This window comes from Saccopteryx bilineata, chromosome 7 (genome assembly GCF_036850765.1).
Source record: "Saccopteryx bilineata isolate mSacBil1 chromosome 7, mSacBil1_pri_phased_curated, whole genome shotgun sequence".
NCBI classification, from domain to species: domain Eukaryota; kingdom Metazoa; phylum Chordata; class Mammalia; order Chiroptera; family Emballonuridae; genus Saccopteryx; species Saccopteryx bilineata.
Genome location: NC_089496.1, coordinates 72689824 through 72712863, shown reverse-complemented (window position 1 = coordinate 72712863; position 23040 = coordinate 72689824). Strand labels below are relative to the sequence as shown.

Here is a 23040-nt window from a genome sequence, read left to right as displayed (position 1 = left end):
GCTCAACTTTATGTTACATATAGCTTTCCACAGTAAAGACGCCCAAATAAAGGCAGTGATGGTTGGGGAGTCGGGAACAGAATCACAGATTCAGGCCAAGGCGCCCTGGTTACAGATGGCTGCCTGCAGCCCGGAGAGCAGAGGGCCCCAGGTCACCCGGAGTCAGAGCCCAGCTGCCTGGAACCCAGGTGGACAGGTTCCCAGTCCATTGTTCACTCACAGATGTCTGTCTCAGCAACCTCCCACAGAGCAAGGGACCTGTGGTTGGGTGCCACTGGCCCTTGGGGAAGAAGTCACAGGATGCCTACCCACCATGCAAGGCCTGCTGACCGGTGACCCTCTGGGCAGCTAACCTGTGTTTCTGTTGCAGATTGCATCTCTGCTCAAGGACAATGAGCGAATCCAGGCCACCCAGACCGTCACCCCCAACGACGAGGACAGTGACATCAAGAAAATTAAGAAGGTCTGTACCGTCCCTCTGGGCTGTAACACCGCCCCAGCCCTAGCAGAGAGCCTCCTGACCCACTGCCCCCTCACCTCAGCCCCAGGGGCAGGACCCGCAGCCCTGAACCCCTGAATAGCACTCTGTCAAGATATCTCTTCCGGTTGTTGCTGTGAGGAGGGTGGCTCACCCCATTTCATAGATAAGAAAACTGAGCCTCCAAGAAAGAAAGGACAGGAACCCTAGCAATGGGACTCTCCGCTGAGAGCTTTCCTTATAACACCAGGCAGCGACCTGACCCACAGGACACCTCTCGCCATGGTCTCTCCCTCACACGTCCCCTGTCAGCAAACACTTCTGCATAACTGCCCCCTCTCGTCCCCAGCAGATCTCAGCATGAGCACCCGGCCTCTGTTAGACCCCACCGTTGCCCCCACTGGTTCTGTCCTGTTAGCATCCAGAGGGACAGACATCTCAGAAGGTACCAGTGACCCTGCGGGTGGCCACCCCAGGGGGTGCAGAGGGAAAGCTCATGGTTCATGTTGGCAGTGTGCCAGGCCTGAATCGGGAGCCTGACTCACCCTAAGAGAACCAGAGAGCCCCACCTGCTGAGCAGGTGAAGGGACCCCGCAGGCCAGGCACAGCCTCCAGCATGCTGGGGTTCCGAGCCCACACATTGTGTCCCTTTCTCCTTTTCATTTGTTGCCAGTGCTTTAAAAGCCAAACATTCCACATAAGAATCTGGATTTCTGGTTTCTCAAAAGTAGAAATAGCTACCATTTATTACGCTCCGTGTGCCAGACACTGTCCCAGGGGCCTCGCTGCTGTGGATTCGTTCCTAACGGCAAGCCCTCTGAGGGTCTATTCTCCCACCCGGGGAACTGAGGCACAGACGGGCGGAGTGACTCCCCCAGGTCACACAGCGGAGTGTTTCAGGAGCAACACTTAAACCCTGGCCACCAAGCTCCAGAGCCCACATCCTTGGCCCCCGTGACACACCACATCCTGGAAAAGCTGGCCCCGCCCCTCCTGGCCCACCTCCCACATATGGACAGGAAAGAAGTTGCAGCCCCATGGGTACCCACCTAGGTGGCTCCATGCACATACAGGAGGACCTGCCAGGCCACGTGAGCATTTAGATTTGCCCCCCAGGTCTGCATCAAGTGCCATCAGGCAGGGACACCTGGCTGTCCTCAGCTATGGCCCCACTGAGCTTCCTGGCCCATTTTGAGAAGCTATTGTGGTTGGAACATTCAGTAAGCACCAACGGAAACCCGCCCCCTTCCCTCTGTTGTCACCTCCTGGAGCCCCAGAGTAAGCCACTCCATTGTAAGAAGCGGGCCCAGGCTTGGCATCTTCTCTCCGGGGCGAATTCCCAGCTGACAGGTCTGACCCGCATAGGATGACCCTTGGGTCCCCAGTCCCCCATCCAGGCACCTCTCAGCACCTTGCTCCAGGTGCCCTGGGTCCCCCCTATGTGGGCATGGCAGGGAGCTTGGTGGCATCTTCATTGGAAGCGTGTGCTTCTTAGAGCAATTCTATGTGTGCAAATCAAGGCCTTCCCCGAGTTCCTGCCAAACTAGGCGACAAGCAAGTGGAGTGTGGGTATCATTGCCCCACGGAGGCAGGAGGGAGGCTCCCGGCAAGCGCTGGCGAGGGCCAGCCACGGGAGTAACTAATTTGCCATCTTCCATTCAATATGATAATTGCCCTCTTCTCAGACACACTGTAATTGAAACTTCTGGTCTCTCAGGCCAGTGATTGGATGAGAAGAGGCGTGAACCGTGTCCCATGCAGCCTGGTGCCCTGTGTCCTCACCCACATCCCACTACAGGCGCTGGGCCACACTGTCCTCCTTCAGAGAATGTTTCTAAAGTAGCCAGGGGGTCTTGTTGACATGCAGAGGGCTGGGGGCACGCGGCCTGCATTTTTATCCAACAGAGGCTGCCAATCTGTGGACCACACCTGGAGCCCGGCATCGTCTTTGCCCCCTTGGCCAGGTGGCAAACGGGCTCAGAGAGACCCAGTGCCTCGCCCGGGACCTGTGGGCAGCAGAACCAGGCCTGCTCCTTGTCTGTGCTCTGGGTCCCTGCACACCCAGCACAGGGGGCCAACGATGCCGTGGTCCCCACCCTTGGGGCGCTCAGCACCCAGGACACTGAGGGGCTCTCTGCTCTGTGGGCGCCCAGGTGCAGAGCTTCCTGCGGGGCTGGCTGTGCCGGCGCAAGTGGAAGACCATCATCCAGGACTACATCCGGTCGCCGCACGCCGACAGCATGCGCAAGCGGAACCAGGTTGTGTTCAGCATGCTGGAGGCCGAGGCTGAGTACGTGCAACAGCTGCACATCCTGGTCAACAACTTCCTGCGCCCGCTGCGCATGGCTGCCAGCTCCAAGAAGCCCCCCATCACGCACGATGACGTCAGCAGCATCTTCCTCAACAGGTGAGCATACCAGGCCAGCCCACTGCAGGGTTGGACCAGGAGGCAGAGAGGACCCTCACCCACACGGAGCGAACTCTGACCCCAGCTCCATCTAGTTCCCCCCAAGTGCAGAGGAACTGAGGCCCCGGGAGGAAGTTGCCAGGGTTATATGGCTGAAGCCACCCCCCACCACCACCAATATGGGGCCCAGGGCAAGAGTGCAAAGGAGGCCCGCATGGTCTCTAAGTGCTGGTAAAAAACAAGGCCAGTTTTGCCCCCAGGGGACATTTGGCAGTGTTTGGGGACATTTCTGAATGTCAGAACTTGGCTGGGCTTGTGGGAAAGAGCTTGCTGTTGGCATCCAGTGGGGAGAAACAAAGGAGGATGCTAAACATTCTCCAGTGCCCAAGACGGCCCCTCACAAAGGGGTATCCCACCCGCGACATCCGGGGCGCTCAGAGTTATAAGCCAAGCTACTCAAAGCTTAGCTACGTCCCATTCTTCTACCCTGACACGCTCACGATGACCTGCGGGCCAAGTCTGGATCTAGAATCCTCAGGCCCCTGCGGAGTCTGCTCGGGGCCACACTACCTACATAGCTTATAAAGCGGTTCTTTTTCTCGAATGGTGATCCGGGCATCAGTGCTGGCTTGGCACTTTACACCCAATGCCGACCCTGGAATGAAGGTCAACGACTGTCCCCTGTGCGTCCCTTCAACTGCAAGTCTTTTAAAATAGTTACCAGTCATTTTCCTCATTGCAACTGGCCTTCCTCCAGGCCCTTGGCATAGACCCGGAGTTACCTTCCTGTGCCCCCCCTCCCCCACCGGGGTGGAGAGTTTGCGAGGCCTGTGGGGCACCTCGGAGGAGATGAGCGGGGCAGTGGATGTGGGTCAGACGTGGGTCTGAAGCCCAGCAGAGAGATGGGACTCGAGAGGCTGAAAGTCATGGGGCAGGACAGGACTGACACCAAGATAGGGATGAGGCCTCAGAGTGGGGGGGCAGAGGGGGGGAGGGGACGGCATTTGGCCTCAGAGTCTTGGGCTGGGGAGAAGCTCTGCACAGAGGTGGCCTGAGCCGAGTCCCCCTGCCAGCCTGTGCAGGGCCTGTCTCTGCTCTCCATGGGGCCTGTGGCTGACTGTAGCCCATCTCGGTGGTCTCACTGATCCCGGTGACTAGTAGCAGCTTGATTCATTCTTAAGACCTCCAGAATCTGCAGGCCAGAAGGTGTCAAACGCCTGGCCCAGGGATGCTGCCTCCTCTTACAGGTGTAGGAGGGTCAACTGAGGGGCCCAGCATGTCCCCTGTGCTCAGCAGCAGTGAGACATTATCTCAGTGATTCAAATCTAACCTGGTGGGAACACTTCCCAGTCTCCCTATTGGCCAGAGTTCCTGTTACCAAAACCAGGCCACGCCATTGTGGGAAGAGAGAGCCACAGACCAGGATGTGCAGTGACCACAGACACAAAATATTGTCAAATAGAATTTACGCACATATAAAGAGGGTCGTCCATCGCGGCCAAATGGACTTTACCCCCAGGCGCTCAAGGCTGGTTCAACATCAAAAACCAATCCATGTATTTCACTCTTTTTTCTTACTCTATTAAGTCAGGAAAACCAATGATCAGCTCAGTAGATGCAAATCAGAAGTGCTGGCTTCTCCTCTGTGCCCCCCCTTCTCAAGCAGGAGCCCAGGCTCCTTCCCGTCCCTTACCAGATGGGGTACAAGTGGGGAGAGCCTGGGAGTGATTCCCATCTCTCTGGTGTTGGGGTACAGCATAAGCTTTGCTATCTTAGCCTCCAGGCTTTGGAGGAGCATAAAGAACAGCTGAAATTAGTTTGGTTTTTTTAAGTGAGAGGAGGGGATACAGAGAGACAGACTCCCACATACACCTCCACCTGGATCCACCCGGCAACCCCCCACCTGCAGCCAATGCTGGAATCAACCGAGCTGTTTTTAGCGCCTGAGGCTGATGCTCAAACCAATTAAGCAACTGGCTGCGGGAGGGGAAGAGGGAGAGAAGGGAGAGAAAGAGGGGAAGAGAAGCAGATGGTTGCTTCTCCTGTGTACCCTGACCAGGAATCAAACCTGGAACATCTATACATCAGGCTGACGCTCTATCCACTGAGCCACCCAGCCAGGGCCTAAAACTAATTTTCCATTCAGCTTCTAACAACCTCACCCAGCACTGTGCAGGACACTCACCACACTAAGGGGCTGCTTTGTGCCAGGCTCTCAGTAAGCACTTGGCCTACAAGGTTTCTGACCATCAGAGATGCCTCACGAGGCTGGCCCAGGGCTCAGGGGTGACAGGATGTGTTCGAGAGCACACAGCTGGCCCGAGCAGGCTGTGTTCACCCTGATCTCTGCACCCCTTCCCGCTCCCAGCTGTGGCTCCTCTGGCCTGCCTGCATGCCTCCCACTCCTGCCCTGTGAGAGAACCTTCCGGAGTATGTGAGTCCAGCCTCCCCGCTTCCTGTGATAGGTAGAACCCAGAGTGTGAACCCCCCGGGTCTCCCTGGCTCAGACCCCAGCACAGAGGTCGGTGTGCCACAAGCCAAGGGCAGAGGCTACCAGCCCCACTTATTATAAGGCATTTCTGCACACGGATTTCCCCAAACCGGATGCTAACTTGGTGATTTCATTCATCAAAAGGGGTCTTTGGAAAGAGCAAGACCTCCCTCCAGGTTGGTTGATTCCTCAAGGATATTGCAGAGCTGGGAGGGGTTTGTTTAGCCAAGGCGATGAGCTTGCAGGCATGGACTGTCTCCCTTTCGCAACAGCCAGGCCCAGTGACACGTGCTGGGAACCACATGCGCTGCCCTGTCATGAAAGGCATCCCTCCTGGGTGACAGATGGTTGGTGTCTTGACGCCTGCTCTGATTGATTGGCAGTGGCTGCCCGGAGCCCTGGGTAGAGAAGGGTGAAGCCCAGTGGGGGGCGTGCTGCCATCAGTCGGCCATGTCTGCCTGGGCTGGGAGTGAGCAGGGCGGGCACTTGAACCCAGACTGGCACCAGACAGAAGGTGGGGCAGGAGGGCAGAGGTTTGGCACTGCCCTGTCTACCTTGGACCGGCCTTGGGCAGGTCACACCCCTTTCTGGGCTCAGGAAGTTGGATAGATCCCAAGTGTGTTCTGCAGACATCACTGCCTCTCCCTGGTATGCACATCCTACCCGACACTCCTCCCAACAGCCATCTCTCAGTCTCTTCACACCTTTCCTCGATGTCGTGTCCCTGCCCACCCCCATGCCACTTGTGGCTGTCGGCATATGTTCCCTGGTTGTCACTCCTGGGCCCTTTTTGTAGCATTCATCACACATGAATGGTAATTTTGTTAGTGTCTGGGTCTCTCACTGGACAATAATCCTGCTGTGGACAGAGGCACAGCCACAGAGGACGGCCACACCTACTCGGGGTCTCTACACATGCGACCTAGGGACCAACTTCTGTGAGGGCCAGTCTCCATCAAAACTAAGTGGTCAGGCCCTGGCCGGTTGGCTCAGTGGTGGAGCGTCGGCCTGGCGTGTGGGGGACCCAGGTTCGATTCCCAGCCAGGGCACATAGGAGAGGCGCCCATTTGCTTCTCCACCCCCACCCCCCCTCCTTCCTCTCTGTCTCTCTCTTCCCCTCCCGCAGCCAAGGCTCCATTGGAGCAAAGATGGCCCGGGCACTGGGGATGGCTCCTTGGCCTCTGCCCCAGGCGCTAGAGTGGCTCTGGTCACGGCAGAGCAATGCCCCGGAGGGGCAGAGCATCGCCCCCTGGTGGGCAGAGCATCGCCCCTGGTGGGCATGCTGGATGGATCCCGGTCGGGCGCATACGGGAGTCTGTCTGACTGTCTCTCCCCGTTTCCAGCTTCGGAAAAATACAAAAAAAAAACAAACAACTAAGTGGTCAGACAATCCGTTAACAAATCCAAACTCTTCTAATGAACTTCAATGTGAGTTTCACATATCATGAAACATTTCTTTGATTTTTTTTTTAATCCTTTAAAGATGTAAAAAAAAAATCTCTGTTTACTACTGGCCGTACAAAAACAGAGTGGGCCAGCTTTCTGGTTGGGAGGAATCTGTATTGTAGAGATGTTATTCTCACCCAAAATATGCTATCAATTTAATACAATTCCAATCAAGTGCAGCCTCAAAATGATTTTAAAGTTCAACTGAAGGAATAGACACTAACTAGATCATATTACTCTGAAGAGAACAATGAGAGACACGTTCCCCACTTATAATTAAAATATAAAGCTTTATCTTTATAAATATATCAAAATTAATGCAACAGTCCAATAGAGCATCAAAATGAAACAGTACAGAAAGAGACTCAGGGATGCACGAGAATTCTGTGATAGAGAAGGTGGCCTAGAGCAAAGCAGGAGAAACAGCAGGTAGGTTTGACCAACAGGACGGGGCAGCTTGTTACCCAAACCAGAGAAGAACTGTGATTACCTCATATTCACATCTTACACCAAAGTAATCTCTAGGGAAGTACTTACACGTAAAATGAAGCAGTCAGATATGGGGGGGGGTGCCACCCAGGAGTGGGGACAGCATGGTGCCCCAAGCATAGAATAGAAAGAAAATCAGGAAAGTGTCCAAACACCAGACGTGTGCGCAGTGGGCGAGCTGCGGAGCCAGAATGGCCGCCCTTGGAGGTATGCACAGAGGATAGGCTTCAGCTGGAGGGTTATTTAAAATCAATAAGAGAGAAAAAGAGTCAGTGGACATGACTAGTCAGTTCCCAAAAGCAGGAATCTGCATGGCCAATCCACAGAAAAAATATCCAACCCACCCACCAACCACTTTTTTTTTCAAGCAAAGCCAATCAAAATGAGATTTTTTTTACCCCGTTAGACAGGTAACAGTAGTCATTTCCAAGAAGGAGAATTACAGGTGAGGTCCTCGCCGTTTCTACCTGAGAAATGGAGGCTTCATCAGCTATATTTCTTCCAGTTCTAGAATGTTCCTAATCTGCTACTCCGCCCCAACTTCTTGGTTCCCCCAGGATCCCTCCAGGCGCCTCCCCTCGCGGCGAGTGACCCCCAAGGCTCAGCTGTCACCTCTAGAAATGCCTAGTCCTTCATTTTAACAGGGGTCTCGCTTATTTGTCCTGCACACAGTCTGTCCCGCCGCTGGGGTTGTCGCAGCAGGCCCCACCCGAGGAAGGAGCTTGCTGCTGGCGTCTCCCGGGCCCCAGAGCTGTGCGCACCTGCCGCGTGGGAGGGGCGCCGGGCGGGCGCGGGACTTCCTGGCCCCGCCTCACCCTCTCTTTCTATTCCAGCGAGACCATCATGTTTCTGCACCAGATCTTCTACCAGGGCCTGAAGGCCCGCATCTCCAGCTGGCCCACTCTGGTCCTGGGTGAGTCCCAGCCCCGCTGCCTCGCCCCCACCTGCAGAATCCCTCTCCGGGCGGCCTTGGGGGCTGGCGGCACTTTCGTTCTTCTAAAGTAAAACAAAGTGGGAAACTCACAGGATCCCTCAGATGGAGCCCTGGAGGAAAGAGATGTTGGCGAAAGCTCTGCTTCTAGGAAGAAGCGATGTATTTTTAGTTCTGTATCTGCTTTTCTCTTTTAAAAATAATCTATATGTGCCCATTTGAGAAAACTTGAGAATCTGAAAGAGGAGAAAACGTTTAAAAATATATCAACCATAGTTCTTCCTCCCAAAGATACCACTGTAAACACTTGGGTGTTTTCTTCCAATTTTTCTTTATGTGTAGATCTTGGGCGGGGGGGTGTTCTCCACTTTACATAATTGCAAACATACTGACTATGGAATTCGAATCTTGCTGTGGGGGTTTTTTCACTGCACGTTTTAGCGTGTGTTTTCTCGTGCTTGTTGGCCGTTGTGGGGTGCTCCAGGGCCCATGAGCACAGGGCCTGGCGGCAGGAATTGTCGTGGGTACAGCCTCTCCCCACCCCCTAGCCCCCGTCAAGAGTACAGGGCAGGTTGGAGCGTTGGGCTGGGAGGACAGGATGTTGTACACCCAGGAAGTCAAGACAGATCCACCAGCAGAGGACCCAGCTCACTGATCGAGGGGTGCGGAGCTGGGGAGGCCTGGAAGGACAGGGGTGCACTGATGAGGGGATAGGTGAGGGACGGAGACTCACGAGGCCGTGTTGCAGGGCGGGAAGACATGGAATGGGGGTGTCAGGAGAACTGGTTCCAGGCCACCTACTGACCCACCTGTGACCTCAGATGGGTGGCTGTCACAGGTGGGACACCCTGGAAGGGAGGCCTGCTGGGCCTTCAGCCTCACACCGTGGGGGCCAGAGCAGGAAGGAGTGCAGCTTTGATGCAGGTACAGCCAGGCCCCCAGCTGATCCCCCGGGAGCTCAGGAGCTAGGATGGCCCTTCAAGGACGTCCCTAAGGGTGTCATGGGGCTGTTCTTTACACCCCCACCTGGTCCCGCCATTGGGTGGGTGTGACTCAGGCAAGGCAGCTCCCTTCAGCCAAAAGCAGTTCCTGGCGTCAACCTGGAAATGCTGAGGTCTCCGGTTCGAAACCCTGGGCTTGCCTGGTCAAGGCACATATGGGAGTTGATGCTTCCAGCTCCTCCCCCCCCTTCTCTCTCTCTCTCTCTCTCTCTCTCTCTGTCTCTGTCTCTCCCTCTCCTCTCTAAAATGAATAAATAAAACAACAACAAAAGCAGTCCTGGAGGTGAGGACCCAGCTGAGAACATTCAGCCACCAGCACCCCAGGCAGTTGCAGAACGAGTGTCTGGGTGCTGAAGGAGGTCGCCCACGACACCTCCTCTCTCTGACCCCCAGGACACGTGTCGAACCAGACTGGGGCCCACCTCTCCAAATCTGAGATTCTGATATGGTCCCAATATCTGGGGCCACCTAACCAGGAACAGGGCTGCGGTGCCACAGTCTCCGCCACAGGCAGGGGTCCCTCTGGAGAGGGGGCTGGAGCATCTGTCTCCGCGGGGGTGCCGGCCCCCCTGACCCCACCCTCCTTCCAGCCGACCTCTTCGACATCCTGCTGCCCATGCTCAACATCTACCAGGAGTTCGTGCGCAACCACCAGTACAGCCTGCAGATCCTGGCGCACTGCAAGCAGAACCGCGACTTCGACAAGCTGCTCAAGCACTACGAGGCCAAGCCCGACTGCGAGGAGAGGACGCTGGAGACCTTCCTCACCTACCCCATGTTCCAGGTGGGGGCTGCTGCGGCTGGGCGGGCGGGAGCCGGTCCCCGGAGACCCCCTCGGGCTCCTGCAGCCCCACGAGGAGGGCCCAGACCCTCCCATGCCTGCTCTGAGCTGCCTCGAGGAGGGGGGCGGCCTGCGCGGGCCCTGGCCGGTCCTGTCCCACGGAGCAGGTATTGTGGGAAGGTATTGGGGCAGCTCTGTCAGGGGCCCTGTCCCCCCTGGTCCCCAGCGCACCCCCAGGCCCTGCCTCCTGCAGGTGTCCTTGGAGCTGAGAACCCTTGACAATGCTGCTGTGTCTCTCTGTCCTTCTGTCCTTCCCCTAACCCCACCCCCGCCTCCGGCCCTCCCCGCCGCAGATCCCCAGGTACATCCTGACACTGCACGAGCTCCTGGCCCACACTCCGCACGAGCACGTTGAGCGGAACAGCCTGGACTACGCCAAGTCCAAGCTGGAGGAGCTGTCCAGGTGAGCTGCCCCAGGGCACAGGCTGCGGCTGGGAAACCCCTCCCCCGCGTAGGCTCCGCCCAGTGTTAATACGCTTGTTCAGGGAAGGATTGGGGGGGGGGGCAGGGAAGCTAGGTGCTTGGGCAAGTACCCTGGTTTGCAGCTCAAGCTCTCCTGGGCGCTGGTGGGAAGCTGCGTCTTGCCTTCACACACGTGGGGTCTGAGGCAGAGACAGGCCGGAATCTGCTCACTTTCTCTGCCCTCCCGTGTCCGCCACAAGCCCAAGACTTGAGCCAGAACAGGCAGTGACCTGGGCAGACAAGTCAAGGTTTCTCACCTGCCTCCTCTCAGTCCCTGAGGCCTGGGGGGACCTCCCTCTGCAAGGGCAGAAGCAGGGACCAGGGGGGACCAAGGAGGAGTCACTGTCACATCCCAGGCAGCAGTGACACTGCCCTGTACCAGGTGGTGGCAGTGGAGGAGAGGGGGAGGTTCAGATGCTGGACGCATTTTAAAGATGGAGGTTCTGCTGGCTTAGATGAGGGGAGAAAGAGAAGACGAGTCAGGGGTGCGGTGATGGAGATGAGAGAAGTGGGAGGGGCGTGCAGGGGGTCTTCCTGCCTCACTGCATTGTTCCTGAGGGGTGTGGACCTAGAGACGGAGGGGACACAAAGGGAGCAGGGTGTTTGAGTCTGGGTGGAGGGGAGGAAACATTTCAGTATCTGCGGCTTGGACTGTATCTTGAGTCACAGACTAGTGAAGTCACCAAGGGAGTGAATTTGGGCAGAATTCAGATGGGAAGCAAGGGCTGAGGGCTGGGGGCCCCCGTGTGTGGAGGCCAAGAGAAGAAGCAGGCTTTGTGCTCAGAGACAGGTTACCGGAGCTACCAGTCCAATGTCTCAGTGCCTAAATAGCTTTCCCAGCCCAGCAGGGGGCAGCAGGTGAGGCCCAGGCTCCCCGCTGGGCAGAGGGAGGGCAGGCTGGACCAGGGCAGGACACAGGCCCCAGGGTAAAGGACCAGGGTGAGGCTGTATTCAGGCCGTGACTGCAGACAAACCCATCATTGTGGGGTGGGGTCCCCTGGCCTCACATGACCCAGGTAGCCAAGTCCCACACACTCTTTCCAGTGGGGACTTGGGACTCCATGAGGCAGCCAGGCTCCTTGTCACCGACAGATGCCTGTCCCAGTGTTGGCACAGGTGCAGAGGGTACCTGGGTGCCAAGGTATGTGACCCCTTTCCCTGGGGTCCTGGTGTGCAGCCTGCTCTTTAGTTGTCCTCACACCCCCATCACCTGCACCTGGCCCTGAACCCAGCACAAAGGAGGGCTGATTGTTGCTGTGACAACCCTTTCATCCTCCTGTCACCATGGGGAGGGGGCTGAAGAAAACCCCCAGCCCACAGGAGGCCCTCAGGAAACCAGTCCTTGATGCTGGGCTCGAAATACCCCTCCAGGAGATTGGCTGTCTCCTGCCTCTGGCATTTGCCCCATTTCTCCTAAACCAACATCCCCTGGCTCACCAGTTACCCAGTCACCCCCACAGGAGCCCCAGGCTCTGGAACCCAGGCTGCCTCCCCAGAGTCCAGAGCTGCAGGAACAGCGTGGGCCCACCTCCCAACACAGACCAGCCAGAGGCCGCGTGCATCCTGGGCCGCTGCAGTTATACACGTCTAATAGCAGAACTCGCGCGGCCGCTGCGGAGTCCCCTCACCTTGTTTTTCACCAAACACAGCCCTCCTCACCCGGTCCCCACCCTGGTCAAGAGAAATGAGGCTGATTGCCTTTGGTCACCTTCAGAAACGAACCCCCTCCCAAGAACTTATACACACTCCAAAAGGTGTCTCCCTCACCGACATCTTTCCAGGACAGAGCTGAGGCCGGGTCCTCCATAAGAGAATTGGTGGGAAGGATGGGAAAACCAAGGCAGCTGAAAAAGAGACTCCCCCATGTCCTTACGCAGCCATGATAGCAGTAACAGTAACCACAACCATTTTTCAAGTACCTCTTATGGGCCAGGCACAAGGACACCCCAACATTCTCCAGAAACTGAGGACCAGGGGGTCCAATGACTTGTTCAGCATCAGGCTGAGTCCACTAATCACAAACCCTAGGCCTCCAGTGTCATAGCCCCTTGCTGTGGGTTTAATTGGAGAGTGTCTGAGAGAGAACTTTGTAAGCCACACACATTAACCAGCCCTCCTGCTGGCATTCATTGTAGAATTCAGGTCCCAACAAACACATAGGAGGCTTTCTGTTTTTCTCAGAGTAGGTGAAGGACTATTTCGAGACCTCCCTCCGAAAAAGTGACTCACTACTTTCCCAAGGCTCCTGAAAATCCATCAATGTTCTTAGCAAAATTTAAAACTTACCTTTCTCCTGTGGGCGATATTTTTTAAAAGCTGGTAAATGGTGCCACCTGCTGGACGAGAAGAGTGTTGCAGTCGGCAGAACGGGCAAATTGGACAACAGTCTGTATTTTCAGACCAGGAGCTGGGTGTGTCCTGCCTCCTTCCCAGATGTGTCAGAACCTACAGAGGTAACCGAGTTCAATCTTCCCTGAGCCAGGTACATCGCCAGGTCCCCACAAAATAAGCCATTCCAGAGAAAATATTAAGAAAAGAGCCATATGAAGACCATTCAGAGAGAGGAAATAGCATACACAAAGAGCCCGAGCGCCTGACCAGGTGGTGGCGCAGTGAATAGAGCGTCAGACTGGGATGCAGAGGACCCAGGTTCAAGACCCCGAGGTTGCCAGCTTGAGCGTAGGCTCATCTGGTTTGAGCAAAAAGCCCACCAGCTTGAACCCAAGGTCATTGGCTCCAGCAAGGGGTTACTCGATCTGCTGAAGGCCCGTGGTCAAGGCACATATGAGAAAGCAATCAATGAACAACTAAGATGTTGCAATGCACAATGAAAAACTAATGATTGATGCTTCTCATCTCTCTCTGTTCCTGTCTGTCTGTCCCTGTCTATCCCTCTCTCTAACTCACTCTCTGTCTCTGTAAATAAATAAATAAATAAAGCCCGAGCAGAAGGAGGTAGGGTATGTTTCAAGATCCCCACACCCCACCATCCAGGCTCTTAGCAAAGTCAGGTGCTCACTTTTTCTTTTTCCCCGTGGAAGGTATTTTTTAGAAGCAGGTAAATGCTGTCACCTCGTGGACATGAGCAGTGTTGGCAGTTGACAGAATCGGTACAAATAGTACAGATGTCTGTCTGCTCAGGTTAGAGTAAATTGTGCCCTCTTTCTCTCCCAGACACACCAAAACTTACAGAATTTACTTAAGTCACTCCTCCCTGACCCAGCTGCATTGCCAGCTCCTTCCAAATTAAAAGTTCCAGAGCCAGTACTAACTAAAACAACCATAAAAGAGGGTTCAGGGGAAGGAAGCGGAAAATACAAAGACTCTGAGCAGGAGGAGATAGGTTATTTCTCCAGAGCCACACACAAAAATAACAGACTCCTGGAAACCCATCAAGATTCCTAGCAACCTCGACCTCTCGGTCTTTTGCTTCCACCAGTGGTATTTTTTATAAAGCGAGCAAATGCTGTCACCTTGTGGATATAAGTGGTATTGCAAGTGGCCCAACAAACGACAGGGACAGTTGTCTCTATCTAGATTGGAAAGTAGCTGTTTCAAGTTTTCCTCCCGGACTTGCCAGAACCTACAGAATTAACGACCTTAGTCTTTCATGAACTAGCTGCAATGCCAGGTCCTAAAAAAAAATAAGCCCTGGCCGGTTGGCTCAGTGGTAGAGCGTCGGCCTGGCGTGCAGAAGTCCCGGGTTCGATTCCCGGCCAGGGCACACAGGAGAAGCGCCCATCTGCTTCTCCACCCCTCCCCCTCTCCTTCCTCTCTGTCTCTCTCTTCCCCTCCCGAAGCCGAGGCTCCATTGGAGCAAAGATGGCCCGGGCGCTGGGGATGGCTCCTTGGCCTCTGCCCCAGGCGCTAGAGTGGCTCTGGTAGCGACAGAGTGACGCCCCAAAGGGGCAGAGCATCGCCCCCTGGTGGGCGTGCCGGGTGGATCCCGGTCGGGCGCATGCAGGAGTCTGTCTGATTGTCTCTCCCCGTTTCCAGCTTCAGAAAAATACAACAACAACAACAACAATAATAATAATAATAAGCCGGTCCCAAGCTGTTATGAAGGAAACAGCCATATAAAGAGCATTCAGAAGGAGAAAACAGCAAGTAAAAGGCCCTGGGAAAAATTAGGCGGGGCATTTTTCCAGATTAAACATCCATAAATGAACCACTTTTTTCCTAGACTCCTGTAAACCTATCAAGGCTCTTAGCAAAGTTGCCGATAGTCTTGTCCTCTTAGCCACCAAGGGTATTTCTAAAAAGCAGGTCAATGGTTCCACCTTGTGGACATGAGTGATGTTGCAGCTGTCGGAAGAGGGACAACTGGGAGCAAGCTGTGTCCTATTTCTCTCTCAGATTTGCCAGAATTTACAGAAATGACCGGTCAGTGTTCCCTGAGCCACTTGCATTGCCCCATCCTCCAAAAATAAGCTGTTCCAGAGCCATTGTTAAGGAAACAGCTGCATTTAGAGCACTCAGGGACACTAAACAGGAAGTGCAAAGGCCCTGGGGGAAGAATGAAGTTGGTTTCTTCTGTGGATGGATAAGGCTGGTGGTTGGAGGAGGGACGAGTTAGTAAACTAAGGATGCTTCCCGGACTTCCACCTTCCTCCCAGTGCTGCTGTCTCCGCCCCATGTTTCAGACTTCTAAATCATAGACACTTACTCCTTCCCTGTTAACCTCCATTTCCCTCTCTCTGAAATAAGACCGCCTGCTTCCCTGGACTGTGAGAAAGATAAAATGAGATCATGCCTTTCAGTGTCCAGCACACTCCGTGCAGTCCTGCTGCTCTCGACCCCTTTGTCAGGGGCTCCACTGAGAACCCTGGTGCCAAGCTTTCTCTCCTCAGAGTGGCGGCCACCTGTCTCTGACTGGGTCACTTCCTGTCTCCACAGGATAATGCACGATGAAGTAAGCGAGACAGAGAACATCCGGAAGAACCTGGCCATTGAGCGCATGATCATCGAAGGCTGCGAGATCCTGCTGGACACCAGCCAGACCTTCGTGAGACAAGGTACGGCCTCTGCCCAGGGGACCGCCACCGTCGGGAGGCGGCATCCCTCGGGCGCCTCCAGGTGGTTTGGCTGGCACACCCGCCAGCGGGACTGTGAGGTGCCCAGGCTGTGGAGGAAAGTGACAGTTACAAACATGTACACAGGGTCTACATGGATCGATGCAGATATAATCAATTTTCAGTTTCCTCCCCTCCAGATGTGAATATAATTCTTTCAGATGGCCTTTGTTGTCTATTGTGTGTTGTAAACAGCAACATGTCCCTTTGGGGAGAGTGTAGGGGCAAAGGATCAGGGATAGATATTGACCGGCCCTGTGAATCACAAGCGTTTTCAGCGTGTGAGGAAGTCGGCATGGGTCAGTCTGTCTGTCCTTTGCTCATCGTCCTTGGTCCCTTGGGGAGGCAGTGACCACAGTAGTTCTGCAAAGAAGGTTTCTGTCACCCTCGGCCTCCGCTCCCCCGGGAATACTGTGAAGAGGCACAGGCCCATGGGAAGGGCAGGTAGAGGCTCTCCGTGGCTGAGGGACTGACTGCCGACGCGGGGACATTGGAGCTGCGATGCATTTGAAGGTCGCCTCACTCAGACCCCATGTTCTGTGGAGAGCTCAGGTCCTGTGTGCGTGACCTCACTCAGACCCCGTGTTCTGTGGAGAGCTCAGGTCCTGTGTGCGTGACCTCACTCAGACCCCGTGTTCTGTGGAGAGCTCAGGTCCTGTGTGCGTGACCTCACTCAGACCCCGTGTTCTGTGGAGAGCTCAGGTCCTGTGTGCGTGACCTCACTCAGACCCCGTGTTCTGTGGAGAGCTCAGGTCCTGTGTGCGTGAACTCACTCAGACCCCGTGTTCTGTGGAGAGCTCAGGTCCTGTGTGCGTGAACTCACTCAGACCCCGTGTTCTGTGGAGAGCTCAGGTCCTGTGTGTGTGACCTCACTCAGACCCCGTGTTCTATGGAGAGCTCAGGTCCTGTGTGTGTGACCTCACTCAGACCCCGTGTTCTGTGGAGAGCTCAGGCTCTGTGTGCGTGACCTCACTCAGACCCCGTGTTCTGTGGAGAGCTCAGGTCCTGTGTGCGTGACCTCACTCAGACCCCGTGTTCTGTGGAGAGCTCAGGCTCTGTGTGCGTGACCTCACTCAGACCCCGTGTTCTGTGGAGAGCTCAGGTCCTGTGTGCGTGACCTCACTCAGACCCCGTGTTCTGTGGAGAGCTCAGGCTCTGTGTGCGTGACCTCACTCAGACCCCGTGTTCTGTGGAGAGCTCAGGTCCTGTGTGCGTGACCTCACTCAGACCCCATGTTCTGTGGAGAGCTCAGGCTCTGTGTGCGTGACCTCACTCAGACCCCATGTTCTGTGGAGAGCTCAGGCTCTGTGTGCGTGACCTCACTCAGACCCCGTGTTCTGTGGAGAGCTCAGGCTCTGTGTGCGTGACCTCACTCAGACCCCGTGTTCTGTGGAGAGCTCAGGCTCTGTGTGCGTGACCTCACTCAGACCCCGTGTTCTGTGGAGAGCTCAGGCTCTGTGTGCGTGACCTCACTCAGACCCCATGTTCTGTGGAGAGCTCAGGTCCTGTGTGCGTGACCTCACTCAGACCCCATGTTCTGTGGAGAGCTCAGGTCCTGTGTGCGTGACCTCACTCAGACCCCATGTTCTGTGGAGAGCTCAGGCTCTGTGTGTGTGACCTCACTCAGACCCCATGTTCTGTGGAGAGCTCAGGCTCTGTGTGTGTGCCACAGAGGTGACCCCACTTGAGAGTAGACTCCTCAACTCCTCCTGCTGGCCCTGGGACCTCTGACTAGAGGAAAGCTTGCCAGCGCCTCCTGCTGGCCTGTGTAACTGCCTCTGGTCTCTGCTGCCCTTAGCAGGGGGCTCATCAACCCAGAGTTTCTTCCGAGCCCCTATGTGTGGCCCTTGACCCAGGCTCACCCTGTGACCTGCGGAGCCCAGAGCCAGCCTCCCATCTCCCCTGAGCTGCACTGGACCCAAGCTGGAAATGTCCCAAAGAATGACTTCTCCGTGGGGGAGGGGAAGGGGGGACAGGATCCCCAACAGTCCAGGAGGCAAAGCAGCTCCTCCCCAGCTGAGGGGCTGGGCTGGACCTGGAGACAAGGGAAGGCACCTGCCAAGCCTTTTCCAACTTGCTCAGTCACATAGCCAACACTGACACCCACCCAGTCCGTGCCAGGCCAACAAGGGGACCCAGGGACACACAGAGACCAGACCCCCTCCCCAGAGGTGGACTAGGCTGGGGAGTCACGAGGAGACCAATGCAGGACGGGGCTCTAGGCCGTGACAGGGGTAGGCAGGAGGCAGGATAGTGGCCCGGAGCAGGACCAGGGAGTCAGGGAGGGCTCCCTGAGGAGGTGGCACTGAAGTCAAGTTCTGAAGGGTAAGTAGGAGTTGACACGTAGATGTATTAGGGACAGAGACCAAAGTAGGGACAGCAAATGGGTCCCTCACAGGCACCTGCTCTGCTCCTGGCTCCCAGGGCTGAGTTGAGGATGAAGTTTCCACAGCAAAGCCTGAATGGTTGGCAGTGTCAGCCTCGCTGTGTGTGGCAACAAGAGCCCTTGTTTCTTGTTAATCCCTTGGGCCAGAGCCAGCTGCCCGCTTGTTCGGCCTCCTGCCATCCCCAGGACCGCCCCTAGCCTGCGTTCTCACCACAGGGTTCGTGTCGTGGGAGCGCCCTGCTTGCCAAGGCCTGGCCCTGGCTGAGAGGTCACAGGGTCCTGAATGGAGCCTCTGTGATCGTCCCCCACTCCGGTCCCCCCATCCAGCCCTGAGGAGGGGCTGCAGGGCATGTCCTGGGTACAGCTTTGCCGCTGGGACAAGAGCACTGTTCATAGTTCAGTCCCCCATTCCACACAGAGGTGATCAGAGGTGGGGGTCCCCCCTGGAGACGGGGTCAGTCAGGGTCTCTCCTCCACCCACAGGTTCCCTCATCCAGGTGCCCATGTCGGAAAAGGGCAAGATCACCAGGGGCCGCCTGGGCTCTCTGTCCCTGAAGAAAGAGGGGGAGCGACAGTGCTTCCTGTTCTCGAAGCACCTCATCATCTGCACCAGAGGCTCGGGCGGGAAACTGCACCTGACCAAGGTAGGGCCGGGGCCGGGGCCTCGGGCGAGGCTCAGCGCAGGCCCCGCATTGTCCCCGGGGCGGGCACGACCCTGACCGCGGGCCCGGACACTGGACAAGGGTGACAGGGACACGTGAGCACATGCACAAGCCCCGGGTCCACTGCGGTTGAAACCACTGGTTTTCTGCTGGAAAACTCGTGGGAGGCAGGGCACTGAGAGTCCTAGCCCCTCACAGCTGGGGCCGGGACAGATGAGCCGGGGGGCTAAACAACCCCCGGACCGTGTTCCTGTATCTGTGTGTGGGGAGCAGGGCGTGATGGCACCTGCCTGAGGCCCACAGCCTCACATCTCCGACTCAGGGAGCTCGGACCGAGACCCCCCCCCCCAGGCCCTGTCCGCACCCACCCCGCAGCGAGAGCCCCGAGCCACCCACCCTGCAGCGAGAGCCCCAAGCCGCCCAGACGGCTGGGTGGGCACACAGGGCCAGACCTCCAGGCCTCACAGCCCCACAGGAGACCATGCCCAGCGGTGGGGCGCTCGCTCCGCTGCACAGCCCCCTCCCCAGGCCCTGTCCGCACCCACCCCGCAGGGAGAGCACCGAGCCGTCCAGGAGGCCGGGTGGGCACACAGGGCCGGCCCTCCAGGCCTCACAGCCTACAGGAGACCTTGCCCAGCGGTGGGCGCTTGCTCCGCTGCACAGCCCCCTCCCCACACCTGCCGACCTTCACGTGGTCCAGGCCTGCGAACAGCACTGCTGGGAAGCCTACGCCCAGACAGGGCCTCTGGCCCACAACATGGCCTGTTGTTTGTCCCCAGCTCCGAGCTCAGGACCTCGTCCCAGCTCGGTCTCTCACACAGGTGTGGGCCCAGGGAAGTTCCCCGTCTGTAAATGGGGTGACTGCCTCCGCCTGTGCGGGCAGGTGCAGGCAGACCTGCCACAGTCTCCCCAGCACTGTGCCCATTCCCATGGAAACTCACCTCCAGCGACTGCAAATCTCAGCACATGGTGGCCTGGACAGGGTCAGAGTGCCCTTCATGATGCCAGAGCCCGGACGCCTGGCCGGTCACCTCCTTCAGAGCTCACGGATCAGGCAGCAGAGTCAGGGAATACACTGCGCATGTGCACACAGGAGAGTAACGTCCAAACATCGAATACTCTGCTTTCAGCCAAATCCTGTATCATGGAAAGCACCACCAGTTATTAGCACTGGCTAATAAATGCCATAATGCAGTGGTTCCCAACCCCCAGGCCGCGGACCAGTAGCGGTCCGTGGGCCATTTGGTACCAGTCCGCAGAGAAAGAATAAATAACTTACATTATTTCCGTTTTATTTATATTTAAGTCTGAACAATGTTTTATTTTTTAAAAAATGACCAGATTCCCTCTGTTACATCCGTCTAAGACTCACTCTTGACACTTGTCTCGTAAGTTCGACAATTATATTCAAAAATACCACAGTTTTTATACCGGTCGCATAATTTTATTTTGTGCATTTATCCGTCCCACCCTAAAGGCTGGTCTGTGAAAATATTTTCTGACATTAAACCGGTCCGTGACCCAAAAAAGGTTGGGGACCACTGCCATAATGATCTCCTCCAGGCTGGAGGTGGGGGTTATTGACAGCTCCCTGCTCTGAAATCCTGCGAGCACATGTTTTCACGTTTTATCTAATTTTGGTCTGGGGTGGGGACCGAGTTTTAAGAGCACAGAATCAATCCACTCAGATCCCAGAGCTTCCACTCACCAGTGGGTGACCTCAGGCAAGTCACCTGACCTCACCCAGCCTCAGTTTACTTATCTGCACAATGGGATGAGAACACCTCCTTCAGAGGAGGGCTGTGAGGATTCAGTGAGGGAGTGCCTGGTCCCCAGCAGGAGCTCCGCAGATAATGTCACTGTCACTCTTAATCATAGAACAAGGAGCTTAGAATAATAGCAGGCCCTTGCATAATGGTTGCTGTGGCCCAGGCCCTACTCCAAACACATTTAATTCCTCCAGTGACCCACTGAGGCATCTATGGGTAAGGAAACTGAGATGTCTAAAAGCCAGCAAACGACGGTGCTGTGATTGAAGCCAGAGTTCGCACTCTTAAACCATAAGCTAGAATTGAAACCACTTCTCTTTAAATAGCGCAGTCTCAACTAGAATGCCACGAGTCTCTTCTGCAAGGCGCACACTACAAATCCACAAGATTTTAGGATTTTTTCCACTTGCAGGAAGAGAACATAAGAGCTAGAGGAGACATTCAAGGTTATCAAGCCCAGGGATGCCGCTGGGCACTTAAAGCCCAGCAAGGCCTGGGAGTCACCCAAGGCTACCGGGGAGCAAAATGAGAAGCAGAGGCAGGATCTGGGCCCCCTGCTCACCGGGGTGGTGGGGGCAGCCTGCCCTGCAAACATTTTCAAATACACATCAGCCCACGGCCAGATCCCTATGTTATCAGTTATTGTATTGCTTATCCTTTCCTGTGGAGCAGATCACCCCTAAATGCGGTGGCTTGAAACAAGCATTTGTTGCCTCAGTGCCTGCAGGTCAGGAAATCAGGACACATGTGGCCCAGGGCCTCTGGGGACACTGCAGACACAATGGCACTGAACAGAGTGGGATGGGGGCTGGGGATCCTCTCCGACTCTGGCCATCCACTTGGCTACTGGCCAGAGGCCTCAGTTCCTCATGTGCAGACCTGTCCCCCAGCACTGGTGACCCAGAGACCAGAGACCCAGCAGGAGGCCACAGTCTCCAAAGTTACACTCCTCACTGCTGCTTCATCCTCGACCGAGAAGCAGGTCACTAAGTCCCGTGCACACTCAGAGGAAGGGGCACCAGCCACAGCTGGGCGTGTCTCACAACCACCACAGTTGTGGACACTCTCCTTTCTCACCACAGTATCAAGAGATGGAAACCTCGCACACTTAAGGATAGCAGGCAGTTTTCCAGATATTTCTAGAAACTGAAAACCAGTGACTGACCTTGGGCTGGGATCAGGCCCCTCCACGCCCCACTCCAGACCTCCCCGGTGACCATGGGGAAGACACTTAACTCCCTGGTTTCCTTTCTTCATCTGTAAAATCAGAATAACAAAACCTGTGACCGGCCCTGTAATTGGTCTGTTTCCATTAGCAACATGAGAGGTTTGGCCTAGTTTGGGGATTTCAAACTTCTGTGGATTTGGGTGACACCTCAGAGCCACTGTGGGGGCAAGATGAGGCCACTGCAGGCGCCATGATGCCTACCTCAGCTGACTCTGACACGGTCGGGGAGGCCTCTCCCAGACGATCTGTGTAATCCACTTCATTAGGTTTCCTATATGAAGATAAAGCCCCTCCGTGTAAAAAACAGAACAGCCACGTGGATTATAACACGCGCTCGTGTTGTGTGCATGGTGCTCACCATCAGAGCCCCCTCCCCTGAGATCCTGGGACTCCTCAAATGCCACATGTTCCCCTTGATTCAAGGTGATCCTGTTCTTTTTCAGAATGGAGTCATATCCCTCATCGACTGCACCTTGTTGGAGGACCCAGAAAGCACGGAGGAAGACGGTAGGTATGGAAGCTGCTCGCACAAATACACACACATTCACTTACCCCGAAAGGCTGGGCCCAGGTGTGGTGTTTTTTTTTTTCTTAAGTCAGAAGCCGGGAGGCAGAGAGACAGACTCCCTCTTGCACCCAGACCATTGCTTGGCAACCTAGCTGTTTTAGCACCTGAGGCCCGGGGCCAACTTGTTCCAACTAGCCATGACTTGTTCGAACTAGCCATGGCTGAGGAAGAGGAAGAGAAAGAGAAAGAGAGAGACAGAGAGAGAAGGGAGGGGGAGGGGTGGAGAAGCAGATAGTCCCTTCTCCTATGTGCCCTGACCAGGAATCGAACCCAGGACAGCCACACTCTGGGCCAACGCTCTACCTCTGAGCCAACTGTCCAGGCCCCAGGTGTGGTTTTTGCGGGGAGGCAGGGAGGATGCTGAGTGAGATGGCCCCTCTCCTGGACCTGGAGAGGCCAGATGCAGGCTTTAGAGCGTGATCCCTAAAGTCCCTTCCATGGTGCTCCAGTACTTGGTTCTTCCATCTTTGAAGTGGGGATTCCTCACCTTAGAAGAAAAGAAATGTTCTGAAAATAGCAGGTGGCGGGTGCCCACCGACGCATGGCCCTCGCCAGTGGGTGAAGCGTTAACCTGGTGTCAGCTCAGAAAGGGCCCATGCTCATTTCGCTAACTCCATGTTTTGCAAATGGAAGCCAAAGGGTCTGGCCAAGACATGGACCGCCTGGATTTTAAGATCGGGGTGGAACCAAAGGACTCCCCACCCTTCACAGTCATCCTCGTGGCCTCATCCAGGCAGGAGAAGGTGGCATGGACCAGTGACATCAGCCAGGTGAGTGGTGTCAGCTGCTCCTGAAAGCCTGGGGTCCCT

The 23040-nt window shown here is 55.8% G+C and overlaps 1 protein-coding gene across 1 annotated transcript in view; it reads left to right on the top strand.

The window, feature by feature from the left end:
• The window catches only part of RASGRF1 (Ras protein specific guanine nucleotide releasing factor 1), a 73731-nt gene that overhangs the window by 23607 nt on the left and 27084 nt on the right, over nucleotides 1-23040 (top strand). Inside the window, exons 4-12 of the mRNA XM_066238285.1 lie at nucleotides 371-463; nucleotides 2632-2885; nucleotides 8145-8224; nucleotides 9834-10027; nucleotides 10378-10487; nucleotides 15443-15561; nucleotides 18488-18648; nucleotides 22107-22170; nucleotides 22865-23001. Of these exons, the coding sequence (XP_066094382.1) occupies nucleotides 371-463; nucleotides 2632-2885; nucleotides 8145-8224; nucleotides 9834-10027; nucleotides 10378-10487; nucleotides 15443-15561; nucleotides 18488-18648; nucleotides 22107-22170; nucleotides 22865-23001 (1212 nt within the window). The remainder of the gene's footprint in view (nucleotides 1-370; nucleotides 464-2631; nucleotides 2886-8144; nucleotides 8225-9833; nucleotides 10028-10377; nucleotides 10488-15442; nucleotides 15562-18487; nucleotides 18649-22106; nucleotides 22171-22864; nucleotides 23002-23040) is intronic.